The following is a 26,481-nucleotide window of genomic DNA, read 5'->3' as shown; positions in this document are numbered from 1 at the left end:
GATTGAGTTGAGGTTTGTGGGAAATGGGAAAATCCAGTGCAAAAAAAAAATCTTGTTAGAAGTTATTTTCAGAGAAAAAACAAAACCCATGTATTATCACTGATTGAGAGAGAAAGCAATGTTAACAAATGGAAATGACAAAGAGCAAATACAAAATTCTTTCCAAATTTTCGCTCTAGGAGTATAATCATGAAACGGGAGCATGCTCATGACTAGATCATCCAGAGCAGAGATAAGTCACGTGAAGAGTGACGGAAGGAGTTGACAGTGTTTATCCCTGAGTGGGCTGTGGTGCACAATAGCTATTTTTCATATCCAAAGTGTTGTCTTTTCAAACAGGAGTTAGATATTTCTATTATAGGTTGTAAGGGCTAGACAAGTGGAAAAAGGAAGAATATAGAGCTAATTCTTAGAGGTTACAAGAAGCTGGGTTTTATTTAGCTCAGTGGAATCACTTTGTACTTATTAGGGTTTTCCATACCCATAACCATAGAGGTTTCCATAGCTCCCCCCAACTTTTCATTAGAAAAATTTTCAAACATATACCAGTTAAAAGAATTTTATCATATACCCACAACCTAGATTCTAGCATTAACATTTTACTATACTTGCATTATTACTTTTATCCATCTGTGTGTCTACTCATCAATCTATCTAATTTTTTAAAAAGATTAATTTATTTATGCATACACAACTGGGGTACAGGCCAGAGGTGCAGGGGCAGTGAGAGGATTCACCAGAGATAGAGTAGGAAGCAGAACAGGCCACTGATGAAGTACACTGCTGAGGGGAGCAGCGGACTGGTCAGGAGGGGTCTGCCGTGTGGGTCATCTCCCTGGCCGGGAATCAAACTTGTGCTGAAGTGGCTTTAGCTTTATAGTGCTGTGCTTTAACCCACTGCACCACCAGGGAGGGCCCCCAATCTATCTAATTTTTAAAGATCTATTTCAGAGAAAATTCCATGCATTGTAGCTATCATTAGGAAGGTGGGGCATCTTTATCCCAAGAGGTTCTTCACTTCCTTACCCAACAACCAAACCCCCACCCACACCCCCCATGTTCTTGACTCTTCTTTTCCATAATATAAAGAGATTAATGGAGAGGATTTTTGTTGGTTTTATAAAGCTAATAGCAGTCTGCTGGGGATGAAGAGTATTTCTGTATTTGAGAAGGTGGAGTGAAATGAAATTTGGCTTTCAAAATTTTTGACAGCTACCCATTGTAACAAATATATTCCCATAACTACTACGTATATGTCACAAACATACTGAACTACAAATTTCAGGAAACAATATTTCCTTTAACAAAAGTGAAGAAGGCTGTTATGTTTTATTTCAACAACAACAACAAAATGCTCATTATGAGCCACTAAATATGACCCACCTGAAGGCTATGATTCACCTTTTGAAAATTATTGGACTAGTTAAACTCCAGGAAGATTTTTCGTTTTAAAAGAATCCTGTGGGCACTCCCTGGTGGTACAGCTAGTTAAAGCACAGCACTAAGAAGCTAAAGCCACTTCAGCATGAGTTCAATCCCCACTCCGGAGGAGATCCACATGGCTCAGCAGACCTTTCCTGACCTGCCCATTGCTCCCCTCAGCAGTGTGCTTTCTTCAGTCAGCCTGTTCTGCTCCCCACTCTGTCTCTGGTGAATCCTTTCATTGCCCCTGCACCTCTGGCTTGTACCCCAGTTCTGTATGCATAAATAAATAAATCTTTAAAAAAAAAAAAAAAAAGAAGAATCCTGTGGCTACAAGTAGGATTTTACTAATCTTTCCAATAACCTATTTTGAGATTCAGGGAGACAGGCCTTTTACTCAACCAGTTATTAACAAGAGATAAACAAAATTTAATTTCCTACCTATGGAAGTCCCAAAATTTGACACATAAAGAGTTGACAAAAACAGCAGACTTTTTTACAGCACTTAAACAAAGGAACAATACATTTTTGAAGAATTGATAGCAAAGAAGTTTGGGTTTGGGGTAGTAAATTAGTGAGTTGATTATTTTATACAGCATTCTTTGCCCTAGTTACCTGGAGATAAAGTTTATTTATCTCCAACGACAGAGGGTACCTTTCAGATCTACTTTCTACTTTCAGGGCTCTTCCTGGTGGTGCAAGGGGTGAAAGCCTAGAACTACGAAGCTATTGGCAGACAGCTTGAGTTGGATGCTGGGCCAGGAGGTGACCCACATAGCGCACAGACCTCTCCTGTCTGGCCCGCTGCTCCCCTTAGCAGTGTATTTCATTAGATCTGCTTGTTCTGCTCCCCACTGTTTCTGGTGAGTCCTCTTCCCACCCCCACCCTCACCTCTGGGCTGTGACCCAGTTCTTGTATGCAAAAATAAAATAAATCTTTAAAAAAAAAAAGGATACAAAAGAGGGTCAGTGTGTCATGTAGCATGAGTTATTTCTTAAATAAATAAATTTAATGAAAAAGTAATCAATATACCGAAGTGCCATAATTTGGGGCAGCCTATTTTGTTCTTCAAGTCTCATCACAGTAATTACTTAGTATCCATGACTCTACTTTGCATGATATAGGTAATTAGAAGTCCAACCTGGCAAGACTCCTGGATAGATCCGATCGCTCTTTAGTAATAAGTTTACTATGTGTTTGTTATTCTCAGATATTACTAGGCACTACTGAATGCATCATCTTCAGTACTCATGTTTTAGTCTTGTGTAGATGTGGCTATTAGAGTCTGCCCTGGCTCTGACAAAACTGAGATAAAATTAGAATAGGTTTAAACTAACATTTTATTATTATTTTTTTCTGTGAAGCCAGGAAGAGAGGGTTGCTTCAATTAAGCTCTAGTGAGCAGTGTCTCGATATTTTAAAAATGCTCTCCTCTTACACAATTATTACAAGAATCTCTCCAAACACCAGTGATTTTGCCAGAGGTGTCACATACCCCGACCGTAGAGGGAAGATGTCGCCAAAGTGCCAGAGGGGTTGACCCCACCTCCTTCCGCCCCACTCATGGCGCGCATGCTCGCCCGGGTTTCTGGCCTCGGCGCAGGGTTGGGCGGTTCTCCGAGGCGGAGTGAGGCCACGTGGGGTCCCATGATGTCATCTCCGGGCGCCGAGGGTGACTGGACTTCCAGTAGGCTTCCCGGGTTCCGCGGCGCTGCGGCTGGTATTCTCTGGCTATCAAGGGCGGAAGTGCAGCAGGCTGGGTGCCGACCTCCGCGCCGGTGCCTTCTGCGGCTGCGCGGGTCCTGGGGACTCCTAGCTCGTGCGCCTTTGCGGGACCGTGTGTCAAGCACTCTGCGCCTCCGCCCAGCTAGAGCCGGGGACCTGAGCGTCTTCCCCGTGCGGGCAGCCGGAGGAGCCGGCGCTTCTGGTAGGGTGTGTGTGTGTCCCCCAGAGTAAGGGAATACCTGGAGGAGGTTGGGGAGGTGCCAGGTAGGTGTGGTAAGAATAAGGAGTGAGCGATCGGCCAGAGGAGCGCCTCCCCAGCGGCAGTGCCTAAAGGAGGTTCCTCCGGGAGAGGTGGGGTTGGCCAGATGCCTGGCCCGCAGCCCTCGGGCCGGCTCAGGGTGTAGCCTGTGTGATCGCTTTCAGGGAGTGTTTCTGCACCTTACTAAGGTAGGAAGTCCCGGGGCTTCTGGTAGACTCTATGGAGTTCAGTTCAGGACCTGCATTCCTCCCCACCCCCCGGTGGAGCACTTATTTAAATCATAATGATTTCACCGGCAGTACAGTTCCATGTGAATTCGGTGGACAGTTCCTCCTCCAGACAAGTTATCTTCTCTAGTAGCGGCGTTCCTTGTCTCATTTTAATAATGGCATTTAGTGCTAACAAAGCCAACGTGCTTTTACGTACTTTAATTATTTAGATTATTTTCAGATCATACCAGATCTGAGGAATCTTCAGGGATCTTGGGGGAACTAAATTGGTTCGAGATTTTTCTGAGGCGTTGAGAGGCACAGAGCGTCTTCACCCAGAATAAAAACCCAGAGACTGTCAAACAGCACCGGCCTTCCAATCTTCTAGAAGAGAATTATAAGTCTCAGAGTCAGAGGCTCCGGATACTTGGATCTGAACCATAGGTCACTTTTAAAGAGGAAGTTGGTTGAATTTTGAATTTGAAAGTAATTCTCTTGGGCTATAAAGATGGTCGTTATATACGATTTTACACTAGGCTTAAGCATGTGATTTGATCTTCCAGAGTATGCTGGTTAAAATTGGGAGAAATTTATAAAAGAGTCTGACTCTGGGCATGAGTTTTAAAATTAATGTATGCTCTGTAAGTGTAGATTGATTACTTTTTTAAGGACTTTATTTATTTATGCATACAAGAACGGGGATACAGGCTGGAGGTGCAGGCGTGAGAGGATTCACCTGAGGCAATGTGGGGAACAGAGCAGGCAGATCGACCAAAATACGCTGCTGAAAGGAGTAGTGGGTGAGACAGGAGGTCTGCCAGGCCATGTGGGTCACCTCCCTGGCTGGGGGGATAGGGCTGGAAATGGAACTCATGCCTCAGTAGCAGCTGACAATTTCATGGTGCTGTGCTTTAACCCCTTGTACCACCGGGAGGCCCTGAGATAAACTATTAATAAGAATAAAAGCTACACTGTGCAAGATACTAAAAACTTAAGGCTATCCTGAAGTTCACTTTGAGGATAGGAGGAAACATTAATATAAAAATTAAAGTACAGTATGTGTCAGGTGATGAAAAGTGCTAGTAGGAAAAAAATAGAGCAACAAATGCTGCTAATGCTAAAAAAGGCATATCCAGAGTCGTACATGTCTGTTCCTTTCCCTCTCATTTTAACCATTGTAACTTTGAAGATCAAAGCACATGCTTAAATCTCGTGTACAATTCTATTCAACTATCACACTGACAGTGTTATTTTCAAATTTGAAATTCATCTAAAAACTCCCACGAGTTCAGTTCCGATGCAAGATCCAGATGTATAGGATATTGCAGTGGTGGCCTTAGAAGAATGGTATTTGAACAGAGAATGTAAAAGTGATAAGGATACCATGTGGATATAGTAGAAAGAGCAATCAGGAATTTCCGAGGCAGACCATTCCTATTAGTTTGACTAGAATCAATGAGCAAGATGGTGAGAAATAATAAGCAGATCAAAATGGAGTCAGATTGTATAGCCTTGTAGAACTTTGTAAGTTTTTATTCTGACTGAGATGGTAGAGTTTTGAGTAAAAGGGAAAACGGATCCAATTTGTGTTTTGAACGGTTGTTTCTCATTACTGTGTTGTTTATCTGTGGCAAGGGTAGAAATAAGCAGACTTGTTAACAGACCTTTGCATTTATCCTGGTTAAAGATCAGAGTGACTTGGCTCTGTGTGATAATGTGGACCTGGTGAGAAATGGCCAGATTTAGAGCCTTCAGGCATGAAGAGAATCAAGGATGACTCCCAAGGTTTATGATCTGAGCAACCAAAGAATAGAAGCTAACACTTAATGAAGTTGTGAAGACCACAGAGTAGTAGGGCCAAGGAGAGAAGTCCTGAAATAATTTTTGATTTTGTACAAGTTAAATTATTCAAATAAAATATCGATATTCAGTTAGTATTTTTGAAACTGGAGCAGAAGGTAAAATATAAATGCAAGAATTGTTAATGTATAAATGATATTTAAAGTCCAAGAGATCTGCAAAGGTTGAGTTTCAGAGACTGAGCCCCGAGAGGGAGGCTGTTCATGAAAACCCCTGTTGAAAATTACTGACTCTTAGAAACAGTGGCATTGGGGCTTTGGGGGGGAGAGATTGATTGGTGTGGCAGTAGGCATGCTGTAGAAGTGTGAACCTGTACCCCTAATGTATGTAATATCGTAAACCAACATTACCTCAATAAACATAAAAAGAAAAGACCCTGTTATACACTCAGGAAGCTGATTTCAAGTAGATTGTACTGGGATTGGGATTCCAATGTTTCTAAGTGATGATGATAATGTAATATTTGAGAAGGAAAATATTTTCTAACTTTTTATTTAAGGTTTATTTTTATTTATGCATACAAGAACTGGGATGTAGGCCAAAGGTGCGGGTTGTGTATGAGAGAGCGAGGATTCACCAAAGGAAGAGTGGAGAGCAGAACAGGTGGACCTACTATAGTAGAGCCTGCTTGAGGGGAACAGCGGGCAAAACAGGAGAGATCTGCCTTGCCCTGTGGTTAAGCTCCCTGTCTAGGGATTGAACCCGTGCTACTATGGCTGCCTATAGCTTAATAGTGCTGACTTAACCCCTGCAGAAGCAGGGAGACCCAAGGAAAAAATAGTTTTTCTAAGATAATGTTTGTTGGATTTAAAGTGTAATTGTACTGACTTGGGAAGGCATTTAGATGGAAAAGTTTTTTAAGTAGCTCATAAAACATTTGGATCTGTTTCTTATATATTTTACAGTGTAAACAAAAAAATTTACAGCCTGTATGCTAATTATGCGAATATTGGGAATAAATGATAATTATGACTCCGTTTTTGCTATTTAGGAAATCTCAGTTCAATGTGGGGATGTACAAGAGTCAGATAAGCATAGTTGGACTGCCTGGTTACAGCACACTGTTATAGAAGTAACGGATTGGAGGTTGCTTAGTGGAAAGTTTACCAAGGAAGTGATGTTAAACTGACTCTTAAAAGTGGATTAAGGGGCCCTCCCTGGTGATGCAGCGGGTTAAAGCACAGCACTAAGAAGCTAAAGCCTCTTCTGCATGAGTTCGATCCCCGCCTGCCCCGGAGGTGACCACATGGCGTGGCAGACCTCTCCTGACCTGCCCGCTGCTCCCCTCAGCAGTGTACCTCATCGATCTGCCTGTTCTGCTCCCCACTCTGTCTCTGGTGAATCCTATCACCCTCCGCATCTCTGGCCTGTACCCCAGCTCTGTATGAATAAATAAATAAATCTTTAAAAAAAAGTGGATTAAGAGTTGACCAATAGAAAAAGGAAAGAGAATCAAGCAGAAGGGTCATGGAAACACAAGGGGATGGTTTATGAAATGTAGAAACAATTTACTAAGTGGTTTCGAGGTGCTAAACATCCAACAGCCCTGTAAAATTAGAATTATCTTTAATTTATAGATAGAAATTCAGAGAGTCCAGGAACACACAGGTTATAGGTGGACGTCAGGGTTTGAAGCCATGTCAGCTGGATTTCAAATCCCCTTAACTATCTTACTGTATTGTCTGCTGTCAGCATTTCAATCTTCCCTGTCCTTGCTCTTTATTCATTAGCCAATTTTTTACCAACTTCTATTCATTCTCCTTTCGATGAACTTCATATTTGTCTCTTAGCAAGCCACTGCTACCAATCTAAGTGAGGCACTCAGATGCTTTACTTGCTGGAACTGCCTCTCTGTCTTGAGGATGCTTTGTACATTACTGCCAGATAATTGTTTTATTTCACAATTCCAACCTTACATTACAGGCTCTCCACACTTTCTGGATGATGTTGAGAACCTATTTTGTCCATTTGGTGTGCTTCATGTCTATTCTCATTTTACATGTGCAGATCTGATATTACAAGGATATTGTTTTTATTTCTCAGCACTTATGTATCCATTGCTATTTTAATCATGCTGTAGTTTCTTTGTATTTTTTTTTTTTCCTTTTCAGAATAGCCTGGTGATTTTTACAGATCAAGAAATTGGGCCTTAATGCCTAGGATCACATGTGATAATAAAACATCATAATGTTAGTGCTCTTATTATTCACTACCCCCAACCCAAAATTTCCTTAGAAGATGGCACATATACTGTTCCTGCTTCCTCCCTGCCTTTGCTAGTGCTGTTTTGCTCTACTTAAATGATTTCTCTTTGCCTTCCCCATCCCTCCCTTCTATTTCCTTGTTTCACATTTTAAAGAATTCTTCCCTGATCACTGATACTGTATTTCTTCCCCCACTCCTCCTTATGCAAACTCTCACATAGTAGCATTTAATTACAAATGCAGACATCTAGGAGTTGACAGTTGCTTTGGTGTGATAGAAAGAATATGAACTTGGAAATCAGAGATAAGAAATCTTCAGTATAAACTTACAAGGAGAAGTACAGAGCAGTGAGGAAACAAAGGTCCTGCTTGAGTCATGTCTAGAGGACTGGGTTCTGAGGGTGTCTGTGTTGGAAGACAGGGTGGGAGAAGCTACCTTAAGTGTAAAGAACATCCAGCATGAGCAAAACCATAGAAAGGGGAGTGTATAGTATATTTTGATTTGGAGATGTGCCTGTAGTTTAAAAAACAATTATTTTCATGCTCATCTTATCCATCATTTTATGTACCTTACTGCCAAATATTTTATTGACTCTATTAATGTGATTAGCAAGGTCCAAAGTTTAATTTGTAGTTACTTTCATATGCTCTTGTAATTCCTATTTGTATCACTTAGGCTTTTGATTATTCTTTGTTTTACGTGGTAGAACTAGGCTTTGAATCTAGGTACTCTGGCTCCGTATTGGCTATTTTGAACCTTTCATATTGTAGGGTCTCTCGAATTAAGCTCTGTTTTTGTTTCTGTCATTTTAAAAAATGATTATTAAATACTTAATGTTGTTTAATCTGTATACCAGCCAGTTTTTCTTGTATATTTTTTAGTTGTCTATTCACTACATTAGAATTAAACTTTTTTGTCCCATTTTATTGAGAAATAATTGTCGGATATTACCATGTAAGTTTAAGATATACATATAACTTTTCTAGGTTTGATTTTTTTTTTTTTAAGATTTATTTATTTGTGCATACAGAACTGGGGTACAGGCCAGAGGCTCAGGGGCGGTGAGAGGCTTCACCAGAGACAGAGTGGGGAGCAGAACAGGCAGATCGATGAAGTACGCTGCTGAGGGGAGCAGCGGGCGGGTCAGGAGAGGTCTGCCGCGCCATGTGGTCACCTCCGGGACAGGCGGGAATCGAACTCATGAGGAAGCGGCTTTAGATTCTCAGTGCTGTGCTTTAACCCGCTGCGCCACCAGGGAGGGCCCTAGGTTTGATTTTGTTGTACCAGTTTCATTTATTGTGGAAAGAGTACCACATTACCAGCTAATATCGTCATTTCATATGGATGACATTACAAAGAAAAGAATACAGGAAAAACTTTCTTCTTGTGATGAGAACTTTTAGGATTTACTCTACTAGCCATAAAAAAGCGCTACTAGTGATAGTCATCATGTTGTATATACATCCCTAGTACTTGTTTATCTTAAACCAAAATTTATACCTTTAACTGCCTTTTCTTAATCTCATTTCCACCCCACCACCTCTGATAAACAAAGTCGATCTCTCTTTGTATACTGTACAATTAAGAGAGATCAACAGAGAGCTGACTTATTTCACTTAGCATAATGCCTTCAACATCCATCTACTTTACTGCAAATGGTAGGATTCCCCCCTCATTTTTAATGCCTGAATAATTCCCCATTATATATGTGTCACGACTTTTTCTTTTTTCTTTTTAAAGATTTATTTATGCATCCAGAACTGGGGTACAGTTGAGAGGTGCAGGGGCAGTGAGAGGATTCACCAGAGACAGAGTGAGGAGCAGAACAGGCAGATCGACGAAGTACACTGCTGAGGGGAGCAGCGGGCAGGTCAGGAGAGGTCTGCCACACCATGTGGATCACCTGGGGGCCCAGGGATCCAACTCTCACTGTAACAGTGCAGCTCGCTTGCAGTGCTGTGCTTTAATTTAACCCTTGGTGCCATCAGGAAGGGCCTGTATCACAACTTCATTATCCATTAATTCATGAAAGGACAATTGGGTTTTTCCAGGCGTTGGCAATTGTAATTAATGCTACTGTGAACATGAGGTTGCAGGTAAGAAACATACCTTCTTATATAATTCATTGGAGATGAAAATTTATTAACATGGAAAGATTAACATTTTATGATTCTAAACATTTGGGTCTATATTTTGAGGTGGTAAGTAGTCTTGTTTGCAGTTTTCATAAATCTAGAGCAGTTTCTGTTTGTTTTGTAAAATTTGTATTGACAGTGACAGTACCACATTACACCTATAGCTAGGAAAGACAGTTCTTTCCTTGAGGTCTTAAAAGAAATATCTACAATAGAAACAGTGATAGGTTGGGGGGTTTGGAGGGAGAAGGAAAAACCAGTTTATATTTTACTGGCTTTGTATCTAAAATCCTACTGCAGAACACTGGTAAATTCTTATGTTCCAGCCTAGTTAACTGAGGTTCTTCAGTGAGATTATTGGTACAAGAGCAGTAAAATTTAAGTCCAAGCTTGTATAAATGTTAGGGAAGAATATCTAAGAAACAGAGAAGAGGGAGACATTAGCCATTTCTTTATTATACTGTTCCTCACACATGAAAGGAAGATGCAAAGGAAAATGCCACAGACTGAAAAAGCAGAATGGTCAATGTTGTTATCTGACAATGAAGTGGGAGAGAAAAAAGTCTGTATCCACGTGCATGGTATTTTGGTTTATGATGACTCCTGCCTATTTATAAACATGGCTCAAATGGTGTCCTGGAATGTAACCAATCAGATTATTATTCCTTCTTGAAAGGACAGTCGTGTAGAGAAGGAAAGCACCTTAGGTGCTTAGGTGACCATACCAACCTTAACTTTGAATTTTCTTTTGAATTGTATTTTCTACTTGTTTTTTTGCTAACAAAGAAGTCATCCCATGTGGTAATATTGATTGTGACTTTTCAATTTTAAAATTATATTTAAATGCTCATGAAGTCTGTCAGGAAAAGAGCTCTTTGCCTTAAGTTTTTTTTTTGTTGTTGTTCATAGGCGAGGAATCTCAGTTGTAGCTCTGAGTTATTTGGATGTGTCATGGCTACAGAAACCACTGCCTATCACTTTTATATCAGTTCAACTTTAGGTTTATTTATCATAACTCAGGTTTCATTATTTTCTGCATCCAGTAGATTCATAAAAAAGAATACACTATATATTAATGTAATCATGAAATAGGGAGAACTTGCTTGTTTTTCAATGAGTTAATTTTGTGTGATATATAAACTTGGAAATTTTTCTGCAAAGTGCATAAATTCAACATGCTGATTGAACTTGAAGCCCATCAAGACAGAATTATGTGAATTTTGAGTGCATGTATTATTTGCCTAAAATAATGACTTTTATGGATATGGTTTATTTTCATTTAAGTTAGAACTTAGTGGTGTGTTGGAAATAACAGTGGCCTCAGTTCAAATGACCAGTTCCTATGCTGTTTGACTATTAACATTGTGCAGTCAAGTTATGTGGTCTTGTTATGTTGGATAATTTTTTTTTCCCACCTCTCACAGTTTACTTACCTATTGATGACTTGTACCTGATTGACCTCCAAGGTGTATGTAAGGACAGTGATACACAATTCAGAACTTTATTCAAGTTTTTGTCTCTTTAAGTAATTTCTGGCAATCTTGATACACTTGACATTGGTCAGTGGAAAAGAAAACAGGGCGTTAAGATCCTAGACTAATTCAGTGTTAATAATTGATATTTGGCTGGCTAAGTTAATGTGGTTATTTAGGATGTTTCCAGGAGATACATTGTGATAAATTATAAATTGGCTAGCCTGTGAAAGTTGGAAAATGTTAAATATATGAGTGAAAGGATATTGAATCTCAGTAGACAGGTATCAGCAGTTTTCTGCATTTGCTTATACACTTTATTCTAGTGTTACCTAGTTGTAGAGTATTAGTACAAGTCACTTGGATATTATAGAAGTCAAAAGTTACATGCTGCTTTACTTAGAATATTTTTGTTTTCAGGGTTAGTACTTTATTTGTAGTATCAGAGCAAAGTACTTACTCTGGGACAGAGGATTGTAAGCTGGGTTGGCCGAGTGTGTAGGACTTGAATAGGTTAGTAAAAAGTATACTAGATGAGGGCAGTGATAAAACAGAGAACAATGTGTTTAAGGGACCTGTTTTGCTATTAAAAAGGACCCATAGAAAGAAGTATAATAAATAAGACCGGAAATATTGGTATGATCAAATTGTGGACTGGATGAAATTTAGAATGGGTTTATAATAGGTTTATATATAGATAGTTTCCAAGATGAGAGATGTGTTTTTGTAGGAAGAGAGGCAGAACTGAGGTAGGAGGGGTTGAAAATATTAGATGGAGCAGAAATAATTGTGCGAGTGATATTTTAGGTGTCAGGCTAAAGTGACAGCAGGGCATAGGTGAAAAGTTCACTTCAGATAACGGCTAGAATTTAGGGCCTGAGAGAAGTAGAGTTTAACTTCTACTGTTTCATTACTTGCATATTATAGCATTTGTAATTTAGAATTGGTTACTTCTGTGATTCCTTTAAGTAAATAATAGTTGTGTATATAAAAATTGTTATACCAACTTTTGCATTTGTTTTCAAGAATGCTGATAACAATTTGAAATGGCATTAATTTCTTTCTATTTTGTGTCAGAGCAGGTTCATTCATCTTTGCAAGGATTTGACTAATGTTTTTCATTTTATTTTCAGTTTGGCTTTGATTGAAAAAAAGAACTTAGCCTATATGTACTGCTTTAACCACTGGAAGAATGACAGATGACAAAGATGTGCTTCGAGATGTGTGGTTTGGACGAATTCCAACTTGCTTTACTCTGTATCAGGATGAGATAACTGAACGGGAGGCAGAACCATATTATGTAAGTATGTTGATGGTAGCAAATGGGATTACAAATTACCAGTTTTTTTGTGTGTAAAGATATAAAACTTGAGGGATATTTCCAACATTTTATATACAATTAAAATATGTTTGTTATTGGAAAAAAGTTGGAAAGCACAGATAAACAAAAAGAAAGAAATAAAAATCACCTCTAATCCTATCACTCAAAGGAAAAATTCCACCATTCACATGTTGATATGGGACCTTATTGACTTTTTTCCCTATACATAGATTATATTATAATGCAATCGTAAGTTCTATGTTATTTATTTTTAACTGTAACACATTTTGGAAAATGATAGGGTTAGATTTGATTCTTTTGTATTTAGGTGATTCCAAATGATTTTTTAACTTTTTTTTTTATAGCTTAATGATCATATGAATGTGCGTATGTTTTCATATATTCAGAACTAATACATATTATTTAATACCATAAATTGCTATATACAGACTTGTAGGTTTAAGTGAGAGCATTAACTGTGCTAGAAGAGAGTATCAAATGGCTTTTTATTTTTAACCTACTTTTTTTCTTTTCTAAGTGTGTATACAAACTAAACTGTCATATAAACCTAAATCTGTCAGTTGGAGAAAACTGAATAGCCCCTAACAGGCAAAGACAATCTCAGTCACTATTATGTTATCTTTTTCCTTTTGTGTCTTAGGATGACAAAATACTTAACAGGAGAATCTGGAAAATTGAAAATTGTATTTGTGGTGCTCATCTATTGCTTCACTATAATAAAGCGTGCCCTTTTCTTTTTTCTTTATCATTTGAGGAGGCAATATTTCCTCAGTCTGCTCCAATTATAAGTTAAGGAATACATTAACTTATTAACTTTTTAAGTATGGGGACTATTTTCTATTTCTCTGTGCAGTCTCAGTCTGGCATAGGTCCTGAAGGTGATAGATATATAATGCACATTGGGAATTTGTTTTAAATCATCTCTGGGTTTTCTTACTCAAAATGACAATTTCAGAGATACTAAGTGGTCTTTTGTTGCTTGTACTGGTGTAATCATAACTGTTCACCTAAATTTGTCATTTTAGCTTTGGAAGTCACAAGTTTTCTTTTCTGCCTTTAGAAAAACTCCATAGTTAGCATAGGGGCAATAATCCCATTTGTCAGGTATATTTTTTATGTTCTCCTCTGTAACATAGTTTAGGATATCATTTGTTTTCAAACTATTTTTGTTATTTTAATTAAAACATTTTAATTAATGTTGGGTAACTTTTAAATAGTATCTAAATAAGGAGTTCTGTCTAGTTGGCAAATGGTAAAACAAAAATACAATTTTAAGTTTGTTTACTTTTAATTCAGAATATGTTTGACAGACTTCCTACAGCTAAAAACATCTAAGTAGATTAGATTTTCCAATATAAAAATATTAGATTTTCCTAATTTTCCTGCATATTTTGTGACTTGTTTGTTACCAGACAATTTTATACCATCATACAGGTGGTCATTGATATGAGTAAGCCCTAAATACACCCAGCTGTCCTTTTATGTTTCTTTAATTTTTCTCCGCTACAACCATATCCCTGAGCTCTGGTATCAACTTTCATTCATCACAGGTGACTTCACAGAGAAAATAGGAAATGTGTGACAGATTTTCCTTTATTTTTCTGTTGCCAAGTCTGAAAAACCCACCTTCAACTAGTCCCACATGTACTCTCCTGTTTTAGTGGAAGAAATGTCTTTCCTCATGAGTAAGACCCAAGCCTCTGTTTGTCTGCACCCCAACTTCTGACTTCTTTTTTTTTTTAAGATTTATTTATTTATTCATACAGAACTGGGGTACAGGCCAGAGATGTGGAGGGTGAGAGGATTCACCAGGGACAGAGTGGGGAGCAGAACAGGCAGATCGATGAAGTACACTGCTGAGGGGAGCAGTGGGTGGGTCAGGAGAGGTCTGCCACGCCATGTGGATTTCCTCCCGGGCAGGCGGGGATCGAACTCATGTGGAAGTGGCTTAAGCTTCTTAGTGCTGTGCTTTAACCCGCTGTGCCACTGGGGAGGGCCACCAACTTCTGGCTTCTAAAGAAGCCATGGTGGTTTCACCCCACCCTGCTTTCTCTGTTTCACTTCCAACTTCTATTTACTGATTCGTTTGCAGCATTATTATTGTTATTATTATTATTTTTACATTCTTCCTATCCTAAAAGAGTTCTCCCATCTCTCTCTCTACCTCTTGTTTTTCCTTCACAGCCAGACTTCTTACGAAGGCTGTCTATATCCATTAGCTTTTTTTCAACTCCCACCATTGATCACATTGTCTTACCACTCCAACAAAACTGTTCTTGGCAAAAATCAGTAATGACATCTTTTTTTCCCAAACCTGTCATCTGTTTTTGAATTTTTCATTTGATTTCTTAGCAGTATTTCATACTGTTGACTGTTTTCTTCGTTTTCTGGCACTGTCCATTTTACTCTTATAGTGCCTTGTGTTGCTGGTTTTGTTTCTACCTTTCAGGGTGTTTGGTTTTTGCTTTCTTGGCAGGGAGGTGGTGTGTGTGTTCTCTTCTTGTGCTAGATCTCTAGCTTTTGCTTGTTCCTCAATATTGACATTCCTTGGGATTTTGACTTTTATTTTCTTTTTTACTTCCCTCTTCCCTGGAATTTTCATCTATCTTTAGGGCTTTGCCCAACATTTGTATCTCAGCAGCTCCTCAGATTTTTCTTCTGAGCTCCAGACCTAATGTATCTGCTGAATATTCTCACTTGACTGTCTAGAAGGAATACCGACTGATTGTATCTGAAAGTGGACTCATCATCTTACTCCCAGATGCAGTTGGTCATCTGCCATATCCCCTTCCTATTTTGAGAAATAGATACATCAACTGGCTAATCAAGTATTCCTACCATTAGAGCCCCATTAAAATGAGACTCAGCCTTTGATGCTTCTGTCTCCCATATCCTTGATATTTAGTCAATACCTAAGTCCATCTGACTTTACATCTCAGATATCTCTAGCATTTTGTTAATTCTTTTCATAGCCACTGTTGTATCCTAGTTCAGACAAACATTTGAAAACTGGTAGATTTCCTCATTACTGACCTGGTTCTCTTAGCTTCCATCTTGCCCTCTTACACTTTTCCAGCCTGCAGTGGGAATAATCTTTTCAAAACATACCCGATCTTGTCACCTGCCTGCTTAAGTCCTTCAGTGGCTTTTCATCGTCCTTAGGCTCTTCAATGAAACTTGTAAGATTCTCACACTTTGGTCTCTTTATTCTTCGGTAGTGTTCCATCCTGTCTATATGCCTGTCCTATCCAACATGCCTATCTTTGTCTTTGTGTTCACTCTCCCTTCCAGCAGTTTCTCTGTCTAGAATGAACACCAGTGTTTCCTACCCTACTCACAGCCAAACACTCACACTCATCCATGTTTGGTTTACTCCTGTCCTTTTTGACTCCTGCCTTAAAAAAAGACCATAAAGGCCTTCCTGGAGCTCCTATATTCAGTTTAATTCCTTTGCTACTTGTTCTTAACAATATTTTTTACTTCCTTCTTGCCATTCATCATATTTGTAAATTTTCTTTTAGGATCTGTCTTCCTCCCTAGCTTATAAAGTTCTGGAGAGGAAGAAGTTTGTCATATTCAGTGCTCTATCCTCATTGCCTGTGTTATGCCCCTTACACACTGACTGGATCTGAATTCTGTATGTTTCAGTCCACTTTTTGTTCTAGATAAGTAAATCTGCAGTTTGAAACTATTGGATTTTAAAATAGTATTTGGCATAAATAAGTAAAATTATAGGCACCCTTTTCAGAAACTTAAGTGTACAATTGTGTAAAACATGTATTCCTTACAAGCTGTAGAGAAAATCACTATATCATGCTCACTAAGTATTTGCCATTGCAATAAGAGGACAGTTTCTCCACAAGGGGAATCTTCTTCCTGTTAAAAGAACTTCAAGAACTTTGTAGGCATTAAACAAAGTGACATTAACTAGACCCAAAAGGGACAAATATTTCATGATTCTGCTTCCATGAGATACCTAGAGTAATTAAATTCATAGAAACAATGTAGAAAAGTGATTACCAAGGGTCTGGTGAAGAAAAGAATGTCTAATGGGTACAAAGTTTGAATCTGAGATGATGAAAACATTTTGGAGAGAGGTCATGGGGGTGGCTGAAGAGCAATGTTAATGTATTTCTCTCTCCCCCCCCCCTCTCTCACACACATAATCTCCCCTCCCATACCCCCCACACATATACAACTTAAACTAATAAGATATCTAAGAAAAAGTGAATAATACAATCTGGATATAGAAGATAGGATGATGTCTTGCTGATATTTTCTTTTCATTTTTATCTGTTTAAATACTAGATAAATAGAATTTGTACTTACTCTCATATAGTCAATCTTAAATCATAGTTATTTGTTAGTGTTGTAGTACATATTCATATTAGTTACAATAATACTTGCAGGCCAGTTTGAAGAAGATTCCAACTGTTTTGCAGTGTGGATTCTGTCTGGGGATACTTTTAAAATTACTGTTTTCTATATTTTGTCCCATTTAACTTTTGGAATCTCAGACTTCTTCAGCAAATTGTGTACCTGCTACCAAGTAGGCACCGTTTTGGGCTTTGGTTGTAGCAGTGAAAAAGGGTAGACAAAACTCCTGTCTTAATGAAGTTTATATTCTAAATTTCCCCACTTCCTATTGTAAAGAAATTTTTTTGTTTCCTAAAATCATTTGTGAATTATTTGGCAACTTTGAACCCTGGCTGTATAGTCATTACAACATTCTCAACAGGAACTGATGACCGTGCTTGTTAGTGCTGATATGTTTTCTGTCTTACCGTCTTCATGGATTGATCTTATTCTGTATAGAATAGATGTTCAACAGGCACCTTAAAGTTCTAGACTACCAGTGGAGAACTTAATAGACTGACAAATTTACTTCTGTTTAAAAAAATGGATAATTCACCTTGCTGTTTTAATTTCTTAGAGACTGCCCATGTCACATCTGTGTTTGATTCTGTCATTTCTGGCTCTGGTTAATCTTTTCTGTGGCATTTATTTATAGAATGTGATTTTGGCAAGTTATTTAAGCTGTGTGAAATAGAGGTGATAATGTTTCCCATGAAATAACTAGTCTTTATTTATAGTAAGCATTAGTTTCTTTTTCCTTTCTTCCCTAATCATATTCTGATTATTTCTTGTGAAAGAGGAATTTATAATCGGTTGAATCCACAATACTATCCAACAATTTGCTTATAGTACTAGTAACCTCTGTTCCATATTGGGACATACCAACTACTCCCCCTAACCCCTGGGGAAAAAACCCACCCATGTGCTGTATAGCTTTGGGACCATTCTCATATTCTCTTATCTATTGAACCTGGTATCTTGGTCCTTAGTCAGATTATTTCTCTTTGTGTTTTTTACCTACCAGTGAATCTAGTTGGTTTACTGATCAAAATACATAACCTGGAATCATTTTACAGAAAGAGAGAAAACTATTTTATGAGCAAAAGGAGAAAGCGTCAGACCACTTCAGTGGGAAAAAAAAAAAAAGAATTTTTACCAATTTCTTCCTTGTATCTACTTGTGGACTCCTTATATACATACATATCAATCCTCCAAAATGCTCTTAAGTTTCCTGAGAACCTTTCCAGAGCTAAGAACAATGCTGGCCTTCTTGTTATCCTAATTGAGTCTTTACCTATCCCAACATTCTCTGCTAACGGTTCCATCTTCAAAGTACAAGTAGGTCCAGCCTTCACAAGGACAAAATCAAGGAAGGTGATTGGTAGTGACACGGTCATCAATCTATGGCATTTTAAAGCTTATACTTTATTGCAGTTTAAAAATTTAAATGTTCAGTTTAAAAGTTAATTGTTGACTTAATCTCTTGCCTTTCATTTCTTTCTAGTAATCACCAAAATGTAATCTGTCTGATTTCCAGACCTTTCTTGCTTTTTCAGTCATCCATCTACATCTCCTATATAATATCTCCTTAACAGATTTCCTGTCCATTATCTTGTCTTCTTTCAGTCTTTTGTGTGAGTTGCTAAAATGTTCTTCAGTATTACTGTTTATCATAAGGCCATCCTTTTAGTCATGGCTTTGTGGTAGACCACTGCTAGTTATTAAATTAAGTGTTCTATTTGACTTTTAAAGGCCTTATTGTTGCTACCATGAAATAATTTTGTAAGAAATTTGTAGGAGTATTATTTTAGCAAAGGGCAGATAAGTCTTTGTGTTAGTGTTCTTCATTGGAACTAATCTAATATGTAATAGATTACCAAACCATGATGGCTAGTTTACAAATCCTGATTAATAAGTCAAAATGTACATTAGGATTAAGTTTTCAGAACAGTTTGGTTAACTCAGACAAATAATTTTAATTTTTAAGTTAAATTTGATACTAGTAAGTATCCTAAATAGTATGAAACCTGATTATATTTATTTGCAGAAAAATTTTACAAAAAGTTTATACATAGATTTTTATTGTTTATTCTAGGCATTTATATCATAAGCTATATTTAAACTAACAACTCCTATAAGAAATTTTAAAATGGCTTAACCTTTAAACTTTGATTTTCTGTAAACATATGTTAACTTTGTGTTGAAAATTCAAAATAATGCAACAAGATGGCTTTTTCCCTTAATATTCGCTTAAACCTTTATAGTATGTGTGTGTGTGTGTAAAATTATTATTTTTAAAAAATAGTAAGTAAATCTGGCTTTAAAAATTTTCATTTCAGTTGCTTTTGCCAAGAGTAAGTTACTTGACGTTGGTAACTGACAAAGTGAAAAAACATTTTCAGAAGGTTATGAGACAAGAAGACATTAGTGAGATCTGGTTTGAATATGAAGGCACACCACTGAAATGGTGAGTGAATATTTCTGTTATTAAGCATTGCGTATATGCTAGCTTTAAGAAAGTATAGTGCCATGGAGCTTAAAACGTTCTTTACAAATTCACTATTCTAGTTCATATAATTACGGATCATTTTTAAAGCATTGTTAGAATATTTTATTGAGATTATTTTGGGTGCATGACAGACTCAACAAATTTGTATTTTAAGCAATAGATTTTTTTATGGCAAAGTAATTTTATATTTAGCTATTAGATTTTTTACAGCTATGTTTATAAATTACGTTTATGACATCTTTCAAACTGATTGATTTATTTAGTTGACCACTATGTCATAAGCACATCTTGTTTATAAGCTTTGGTTTAATATTTAAAATGTCTTATTTCCTTTTGATGCAAAAAGTCATTTGATATTTATTTTTAAGAACTATTTGTAAGTATGGGCTTATCAGTGGAGAGACTATGCATGTGTGTACATTTCTTCTATACTGGGAATTTTGTTCGCTGTGCTTCCAAAGTTATTTAATGAAAGAAAGAAATGAGAAGAATATAAAAAAATGGTTCAAGGAATGCTGGTATATAAGTGCCAAAGTGCTCCATATGGGTATAAGTAAGTGAAATGGTACAAACATATCAAGATTTAAATAGGTTAAAATGGACTTACTTTCTGTATCTGGGGCTATGAAAATGAAGTTTTAAAAAGAAAGCTAGTAGGTGTTAATAAGTTCAGTTGACTTGAATCCAAGGATTGCTCAGAAACCAGGAGTGAGCTTTTGGATTTTACTTTTTGCTCATGAATTCCCAAGAGTGAGTAGATTTTTTGTAATAGCTTAGAAGCATGTGGTGCTGTTTTGTATTGAGTTATGGATCACATCTCCGACTTTTTTGAGGAGGTTCTGGGAAGGAATGAGAGATTTCTTTATGTAACATTCAATTTTAATTAAAACAGAATATGAACTTCATGATCATAGATGAGACTCATCATGAATCTTGAATAGGTGTAGGCCTCAGAGAGCATGGATTAGTCAATATTTTCTGTTTCTTTTCATTTTTTAGAAGAATTGGAAGCTTGGGAATGGGAAAGTGACTTAAAAGAAGTATAAGGAGCAAGGATGAGGAAAGTAGAGGGAAGGATAAAGCGGAAAGATTGTGGAGGAGTAGTACTAGGATATATCTGTTATGATAGTCTTATAGTTGGATATTGAAATTGTATTGCTTTATATGTATTAGTTTCACATCATCATGAGAATTTCTACAACTGAAACAGGACTTTTCGACTTTATCACTGTAAAGCAGAGATTCTCAACAAGGGATCCTATTGACATTTGACTCAGGGTAACTCTTTATGGACTCAGGGTGCCCTATACAATTTTTAGCAGTAGCTCTGGTAACCCACCAGTACTTCTAGTGGTGATAATAAAAAGTTGGGAGGGGCCTGTTAGAGTGGTGATAACGGTGGTAGTGTTGTATGTGTGTCCATCTTCAGTTAAGCAACTCTGGAAGAGATGGGCATGAAATATACTTTTAATATCTACCAGGCATTTATTAAGCTTCATAGAGAGTAGGATAGTAATAGAGAAGAAGTTTAGGTACCACTGAAACTATTGAATGTGGATATGGGATTAAACATGTGTCTTTTTTTTTTTTTAAGATTTATTTATTTATTCATGCAGAACTGGGGTACAGGCCAGAGATGCGGAGGGTGAGAGGATTCACCAGGGACAGAGTGAGGAGCAGAACAGGCAGATAGACGAAGTACACTGCTGAGGGGAGCAGTGGGCAGATCAGGAGATCCACGCCATGTGGATCTCCTCTGGGGCAGGCGGATCGAACTCATACGGAAGTGACTTAAGCTTCTTAGTGCAGTGCTTTAACCCACTACGCCACCAGGGAAGGGCCTAAACATGTGTCTTTAAGAGTACGAGTAAAAGAGCATTTATTTGAGTAGGATGATAAGATCTTTTTTATACTTGATTCATTGGGGTTTGGGAGGATTTAAGTAAATTCAAGTAAGGAAATCAAACCAGTGTAAGAATTTATAAAACAAAGAACATAAAATGAATTATCTTCTTCTATAACTGTATTACTGATTCTGCCTTGTACTTTCATTACTTAAGTTCTAAATATTAAAAAAAAGAAAACCAATTTTAGATAAATCATGATTTTTATTTCATAGTCAAGTGATAAAAATATAACTTTCTGTTCCTTTTGGTTCAACACAGATTAAAAGTATAGCAGCTGTGTTTTTCCATAAATAAATGCTTTGGTTTTAAACTTTTAAAGAAATAGTATATAAATTAAAATTAGCACTAAAGTATACTATCATTCTTAAATACTTAAGTATTCTTATGTAATATTAGAAATAGGTAATTACATATTCTTGAAGCATATGGTGTTTTCTTTTTATAGTCAATTTTTCTCTATTCTTCTGTGTGTTTGATAGACTGACAAGGGAATAATAATCCCAGACATAGAATTTACAAGTAAGTAAAATTCGTCTGTTCTTTGGAGTATAGTATGATGAGTTTTGACAGTTACAAACAGTTGTATTTGTGCTACCAGGATCAAGATAATCGATTATTTCTGTTATTTGACAAAGTTCTCTTGTATCCTTATCCCTTCTTCCTAATTCCAGTCCTTGGCAGTCACTAATTTCTATGTGTATAGTTTTATCTTTTCCAGATGCTATATAAATGTAGTATAGCCTGTGTGTCTGGCTTCTTTACTTTACTGAATACTTTTGAGATTCACCTTTGTTGTTGCTTGCTTGCATCAGTGATTCCTTTTTATGACTGAGTCGTATTCCATTGTATGGTTATGCCACAATAGCTTACCCACTTATCAGTAGAAGTACACTGACTTGTTTTCATTTGGAACCATTATGAAGCTACCACAAATACAAGTCTTGGTGTGTCTATATGCCACATGTGCCATATTTATTTTGGAAGGGAAAAAATTAAACTTTCATTTCTATATGTTTGTTGTTAGCTTTTGAAATGTTGTTAAACTTTATTTTCTTAACCTTGCTGAACTTTAGAAGTTTTGGGGGGATTTTCTAGGTGAATAATCACTTTATCTGCAAATGAAATTTTTTTCTACTTCTTTATAACCTGTAGGCCTTTTATTTGTTTTTCTTATCGTATTGTACTGGCTAGAACTGTATTGAATTAGAGATGTGAGAACATGGACATCTTGTGCTCTTGATTATAGGAGAATATAGCATATATAACTGTATTGTTAGCTGTGGGGGCTTTATAGATATTTTTATTAAATTGAGGTAATTTCATTCCTAACTTGGCAGAAGGTTTATCATAAATGGGTATTGGTTTTGTCATGTACCATTTCTGTATTAATTCATAATGTTTATATGATTTTTCTTCTTCTGTGTGTTGATGGAGTGGCTAACCTTGAAGGATTTTTATGTTGAACCAGGCTTGCAAACCTGTAATAAACCCCATTTCAATATAGTATATAATTGCTTTTATCATTGTGTTCAGTTTGCTAATACTTTGTTAAAACTTTTGTGTTCTAAATTATGAGAGATGCTGACTTTAGTTTTATATTTCTATACTTTCATTAGTTGGTTTGGTTTTAGGATTATGCTGATCTTACAAAATAAGTTGAGCAGTGTCTGTCCTTCTATTTTCTGGAAAAGACTGCGTGAAATTGCATTAATCTTTAAATATTTGGTGAAAATCTCTAGTGGAAACATCTCAACCTAGAGATTTCTTTTTGGGGAGCTTTTGAATTACAGATTACATTTCTTTGTGTATAGGTCTGAGTAGACTTTATTTCATACTGACTGAGTTTTGGTAGCTTGTGGCTTTGAGGAATTTGTCTATTCTAAGTGTTGAGTGTACACTACTTATTACAGCCTTCAATAGTAATTCTTAAAAGTGATGATTTCTCTCTTTGTTTTAGTCAGCCATAGTAGAGTTTTATCAAGTTTATTATTTTTTAGACAACTAGATTTATTTTTGTTTCATTGCTTTTTTTTTTTTTTAAGATTTATTTATTTATTCGTACAGAACTGGGATACAGGCCAGAGATGCCGAGGGTGGGAGAGCCACCAGAGACAGAGTGGGGAGCAGAACAGGCAGATCGACGAAGTATACTTCTGAGGGGAGCAGCGGGCGGGTCAGGAGCGGTCTGCCTCGCCATGTGGTCACCTCTGGGGCAGGCGGGGATCGAACTCATGCAGAAGTGGCTTAAGCTTCATTGTGCTGTGCTTTAAACCGCTGCGCCACCAGGGAGGGCCCTGTTTCATTGCTTTTTATCTGTTTCCCTATTTAGAATTTCATTGATTTCTCTCTATATTTTTACCTTTGTATGTTTTGCATTTTTTGTTTTTGTTTGCTTGTTTTTTTATTTATTTATTTTTCTGCCTTTTTCTGGTTTCCTGAAGTGGGAACTTCAATTACTGATTTTAGATCTTTAAAAAATTTCAGTTGTATGGCCCTCCCTGGTGGCACAGTGGATTAGAACACAGCACTAAGAAGCAAAAGCCACTTCAGTATGAGTTCTATCCTGCCCGGCAGGTGATCCACATGGTGAAGCAGACTCTCCTGACCCACCTGCTGCACCCCTCAGCAGTGTACTTGTCAGTTGCCCAGTTCTGTTCCCCACTCTGTCTCTGGTGAATCCTCTCACCACCCCTGTGCCTTTGACCATGAATTATTTGAAAGTGAGCTGTTTAATTTCCATATGGTTAGAAGTTTTTCTTGTTAGTGTGATTCTATTTCTTGTTAGTGTGACAGTCTAAGAACACTGTCGTTTTAATTCTTTAAAATTTGTTACAGCTCATACTTCACTTTTAAGTCCTTTATTACCTAGCCCCTAAATTCTGATTCTGCCTTCTACGTTTTGAATTTTTCACTTTGTTTAATCTGGGTCAGGACCCATCTAATTTCTTACAGTGATCATTTTAGTAGCCTCTTGATTTGTCTTTCAATCTCCAATGCTATTAATTTCAGTTTATCTTTCCTAGAACCGTAAGTGATCTTTCTAAAATACAAATTTGACATTGTTAACTCTTCTTAAGGACTCCTTACTAACTTCTAATCTACAGTGTAAAGCCCAACTCTATAATATGACATGTACATGTGAATAAGGTACTCTTTGAGCCCATTTCCTTCCAGATAATCTAAACCATTTATTTTTGTGAATGTTGGATGACATTTTGTTTTTATATTCCTGTGCTGATATTCTCTGCTGAATCTCTTGCTCTTTCCAGCTTTCTTCCTTCCAATTATTCACTTATTTGTATGTATTTCTTAGCTCTTATGTTAAATTTCTAACTTGTTACTTTTATGATCCTTTATTCATCTCTACCTTACTCATCTCATTCCTGTGTATTTGTCATATTGTCACTTTTGTATTGTAGTTCAATGATTCTGGAGCCAAGACACCATGTTTCAGACCCTACCTCTATCAGGCAAATTACTTAAATGTTCTGCATCTTAATTTTCTTATCTGTAAAATGAATATAAAAATAGTACTCTCGTCCATCAGTTTATTTCAAGGATTAAATAAGTTTGTACATGCAATGTACTTAGGACAGAGCCTGGCAAAGAATGCTCATGAGCACTCATAATTATGGTCAACATCATACTGTTTTTTTTTTTTAATTAGTTTAGTTTACATCATTCATTTTGTGCATTTTAACATCACAGTCTATTCACACTTACTGTTACTGTAATTATTTAAAAATCTACAAGGGATGCTTGCACAGGGACTTTGTGGTTTAAGCAGTACCCATAATAGGTACAAACTAAAGAAATGTTTATTCGATGAATTAATGAATCCAAATTAATCTCTTTGTTGGAAATACTGAGGCTTAGAAAAATGAAATAAATTGCTCAAAAGAATGAGTAAGACCCAAATTTCAAAAATTTTACTTCATGGCTCTTTTTCCATATATGTGATGTTCTATTACTGACTTTTCCCCTTATTCTCCATATTCTCTAATTGTTTATGTTAATTTGACCATTTTAGTATTGAAAAATATTTAAGAACAATGCTATACACATAATGAACACTTATTTTATTATTGTTGATTAATGAAGAAATTCCAGAGGGATTTGAGCTGATTAATGCTTTACCTTCTATAGTTTTCTATCTCTGACTTTTAAAAAATGCATGGGAGGTAGAAATGCTATTTGCTACCTTTTGTAAAGTGATTTGAATTGTTCAGTCAGCAGAGGGTGCTCTAACATTGCATTTTAAGGGGTAAAGTTTCGTTGTTAAGGTAACTCAAATGTTCATAATTGGGACGTTATTTTTATATAAGACTTATTTTAAGAGATTAACTCTGTTCTTCTAATGAATACTTAGTTAGCATACCTTAATATTCATTTAGATCTTAGAACTTCATCTACAAAGTTTAGAAAAAGTTTCACTTTTGTCTACTATAAAACAAGTGTCTCTAATGGGACGTTATTATTTTCTGTAAATAGACTTATTGTCAGGGTTGGTTGTCAAAAGTAAGGAGCTGAAGCTACCTCAGAATTAAAAAAAGAACAATAATAAGGAAGCAAACAAGTACTGATCTAATTAAAATGTTGATCTAAACATAGTAGAATGACCCAGAATTTAATACTATATATCTATGTTATTTCACATGTAAAATGTAAATTCTAACAAAAGTGCCTTAGTGAAAATGTGGAGTTTTTTTTTTTAATCTATAAAATGAACTTTCAGCATCTTTATCATAAATACAATGCAGACTCATGGTTAGTCATTTTCCTGAAGTTGTGACTTTCTAGAATATTATAAGTTATTCTATGAACTAGATTTTTAAAATGTGGTTTACTTTAGCATAAAGTATCTTGTTGATTAATTTTACCCTTTTTATACATAAGAGTAGGTTTAGATAACAGTACTAGTTTAAAATTGTTTATGCCAAAACATTTTCTCACACAAAAGTAGCGATAAAGGACTGATCACAAAAATATACGGAGAACTGATAAAACTCAACAAAAATAAAGTAAACAACCCCATCAAAAAATGGGCAGTAGAGCTAAAAAGACACTTCTCCAAAGAGG

The 26,481-nt window shown here is 36.6% G+C and overlaps 1 protein-coding gene across 1 annotated transcript in view; it reads left to right on the top strand.

The window, feature by feature from the left end:
• Positions 1-3,129: 3,129 nt before the first annotated feature.
• ATG5 (autophagy related 5) overlaps positions 3,130-26,481 on the top strand; it is a 96,196-nt gene continuing 72,844 nt past the window's right edge. Inside the window, exons 1-3 of the mRNA XM_012723484.1 lie at positions 3,130-3,355; positions 12,422-12,588; positions 19,326-19,453. Coding sequence (XP_012578938.1) covers positions 12,481-12,588; positions 19,326-19,453 — 236 coding nt within the window. The 5' untranslated portion in view covers positions 3,130-3,355; positions 12,422-12,480. The remainder of the gene's footprint in view (positions 3,356-12,421; positions 12,589-19,325; positions 19,454-26,481) is intronic.

This window comes from Condylura cristata, unplaced genomic scaffold (genome assembly GCF_000260355.1).
Source record: "Condylura cristata isolate star-nosed mole 26May11 unplaced genomic scaffold, ConCri1.0 scaffold00001, whole genome shotgun sequence".
Lineage (NCBI taxonomy): Eukaryota > Metazoa > Chordata > Mammalia > Eulipotyphla > Talpidae > Condylura > Condylura cristata.
Note: the sequence above shows the minus strand (reverse complement) of the source record. Positions and strands in the feature narration are given on the sequence as shown.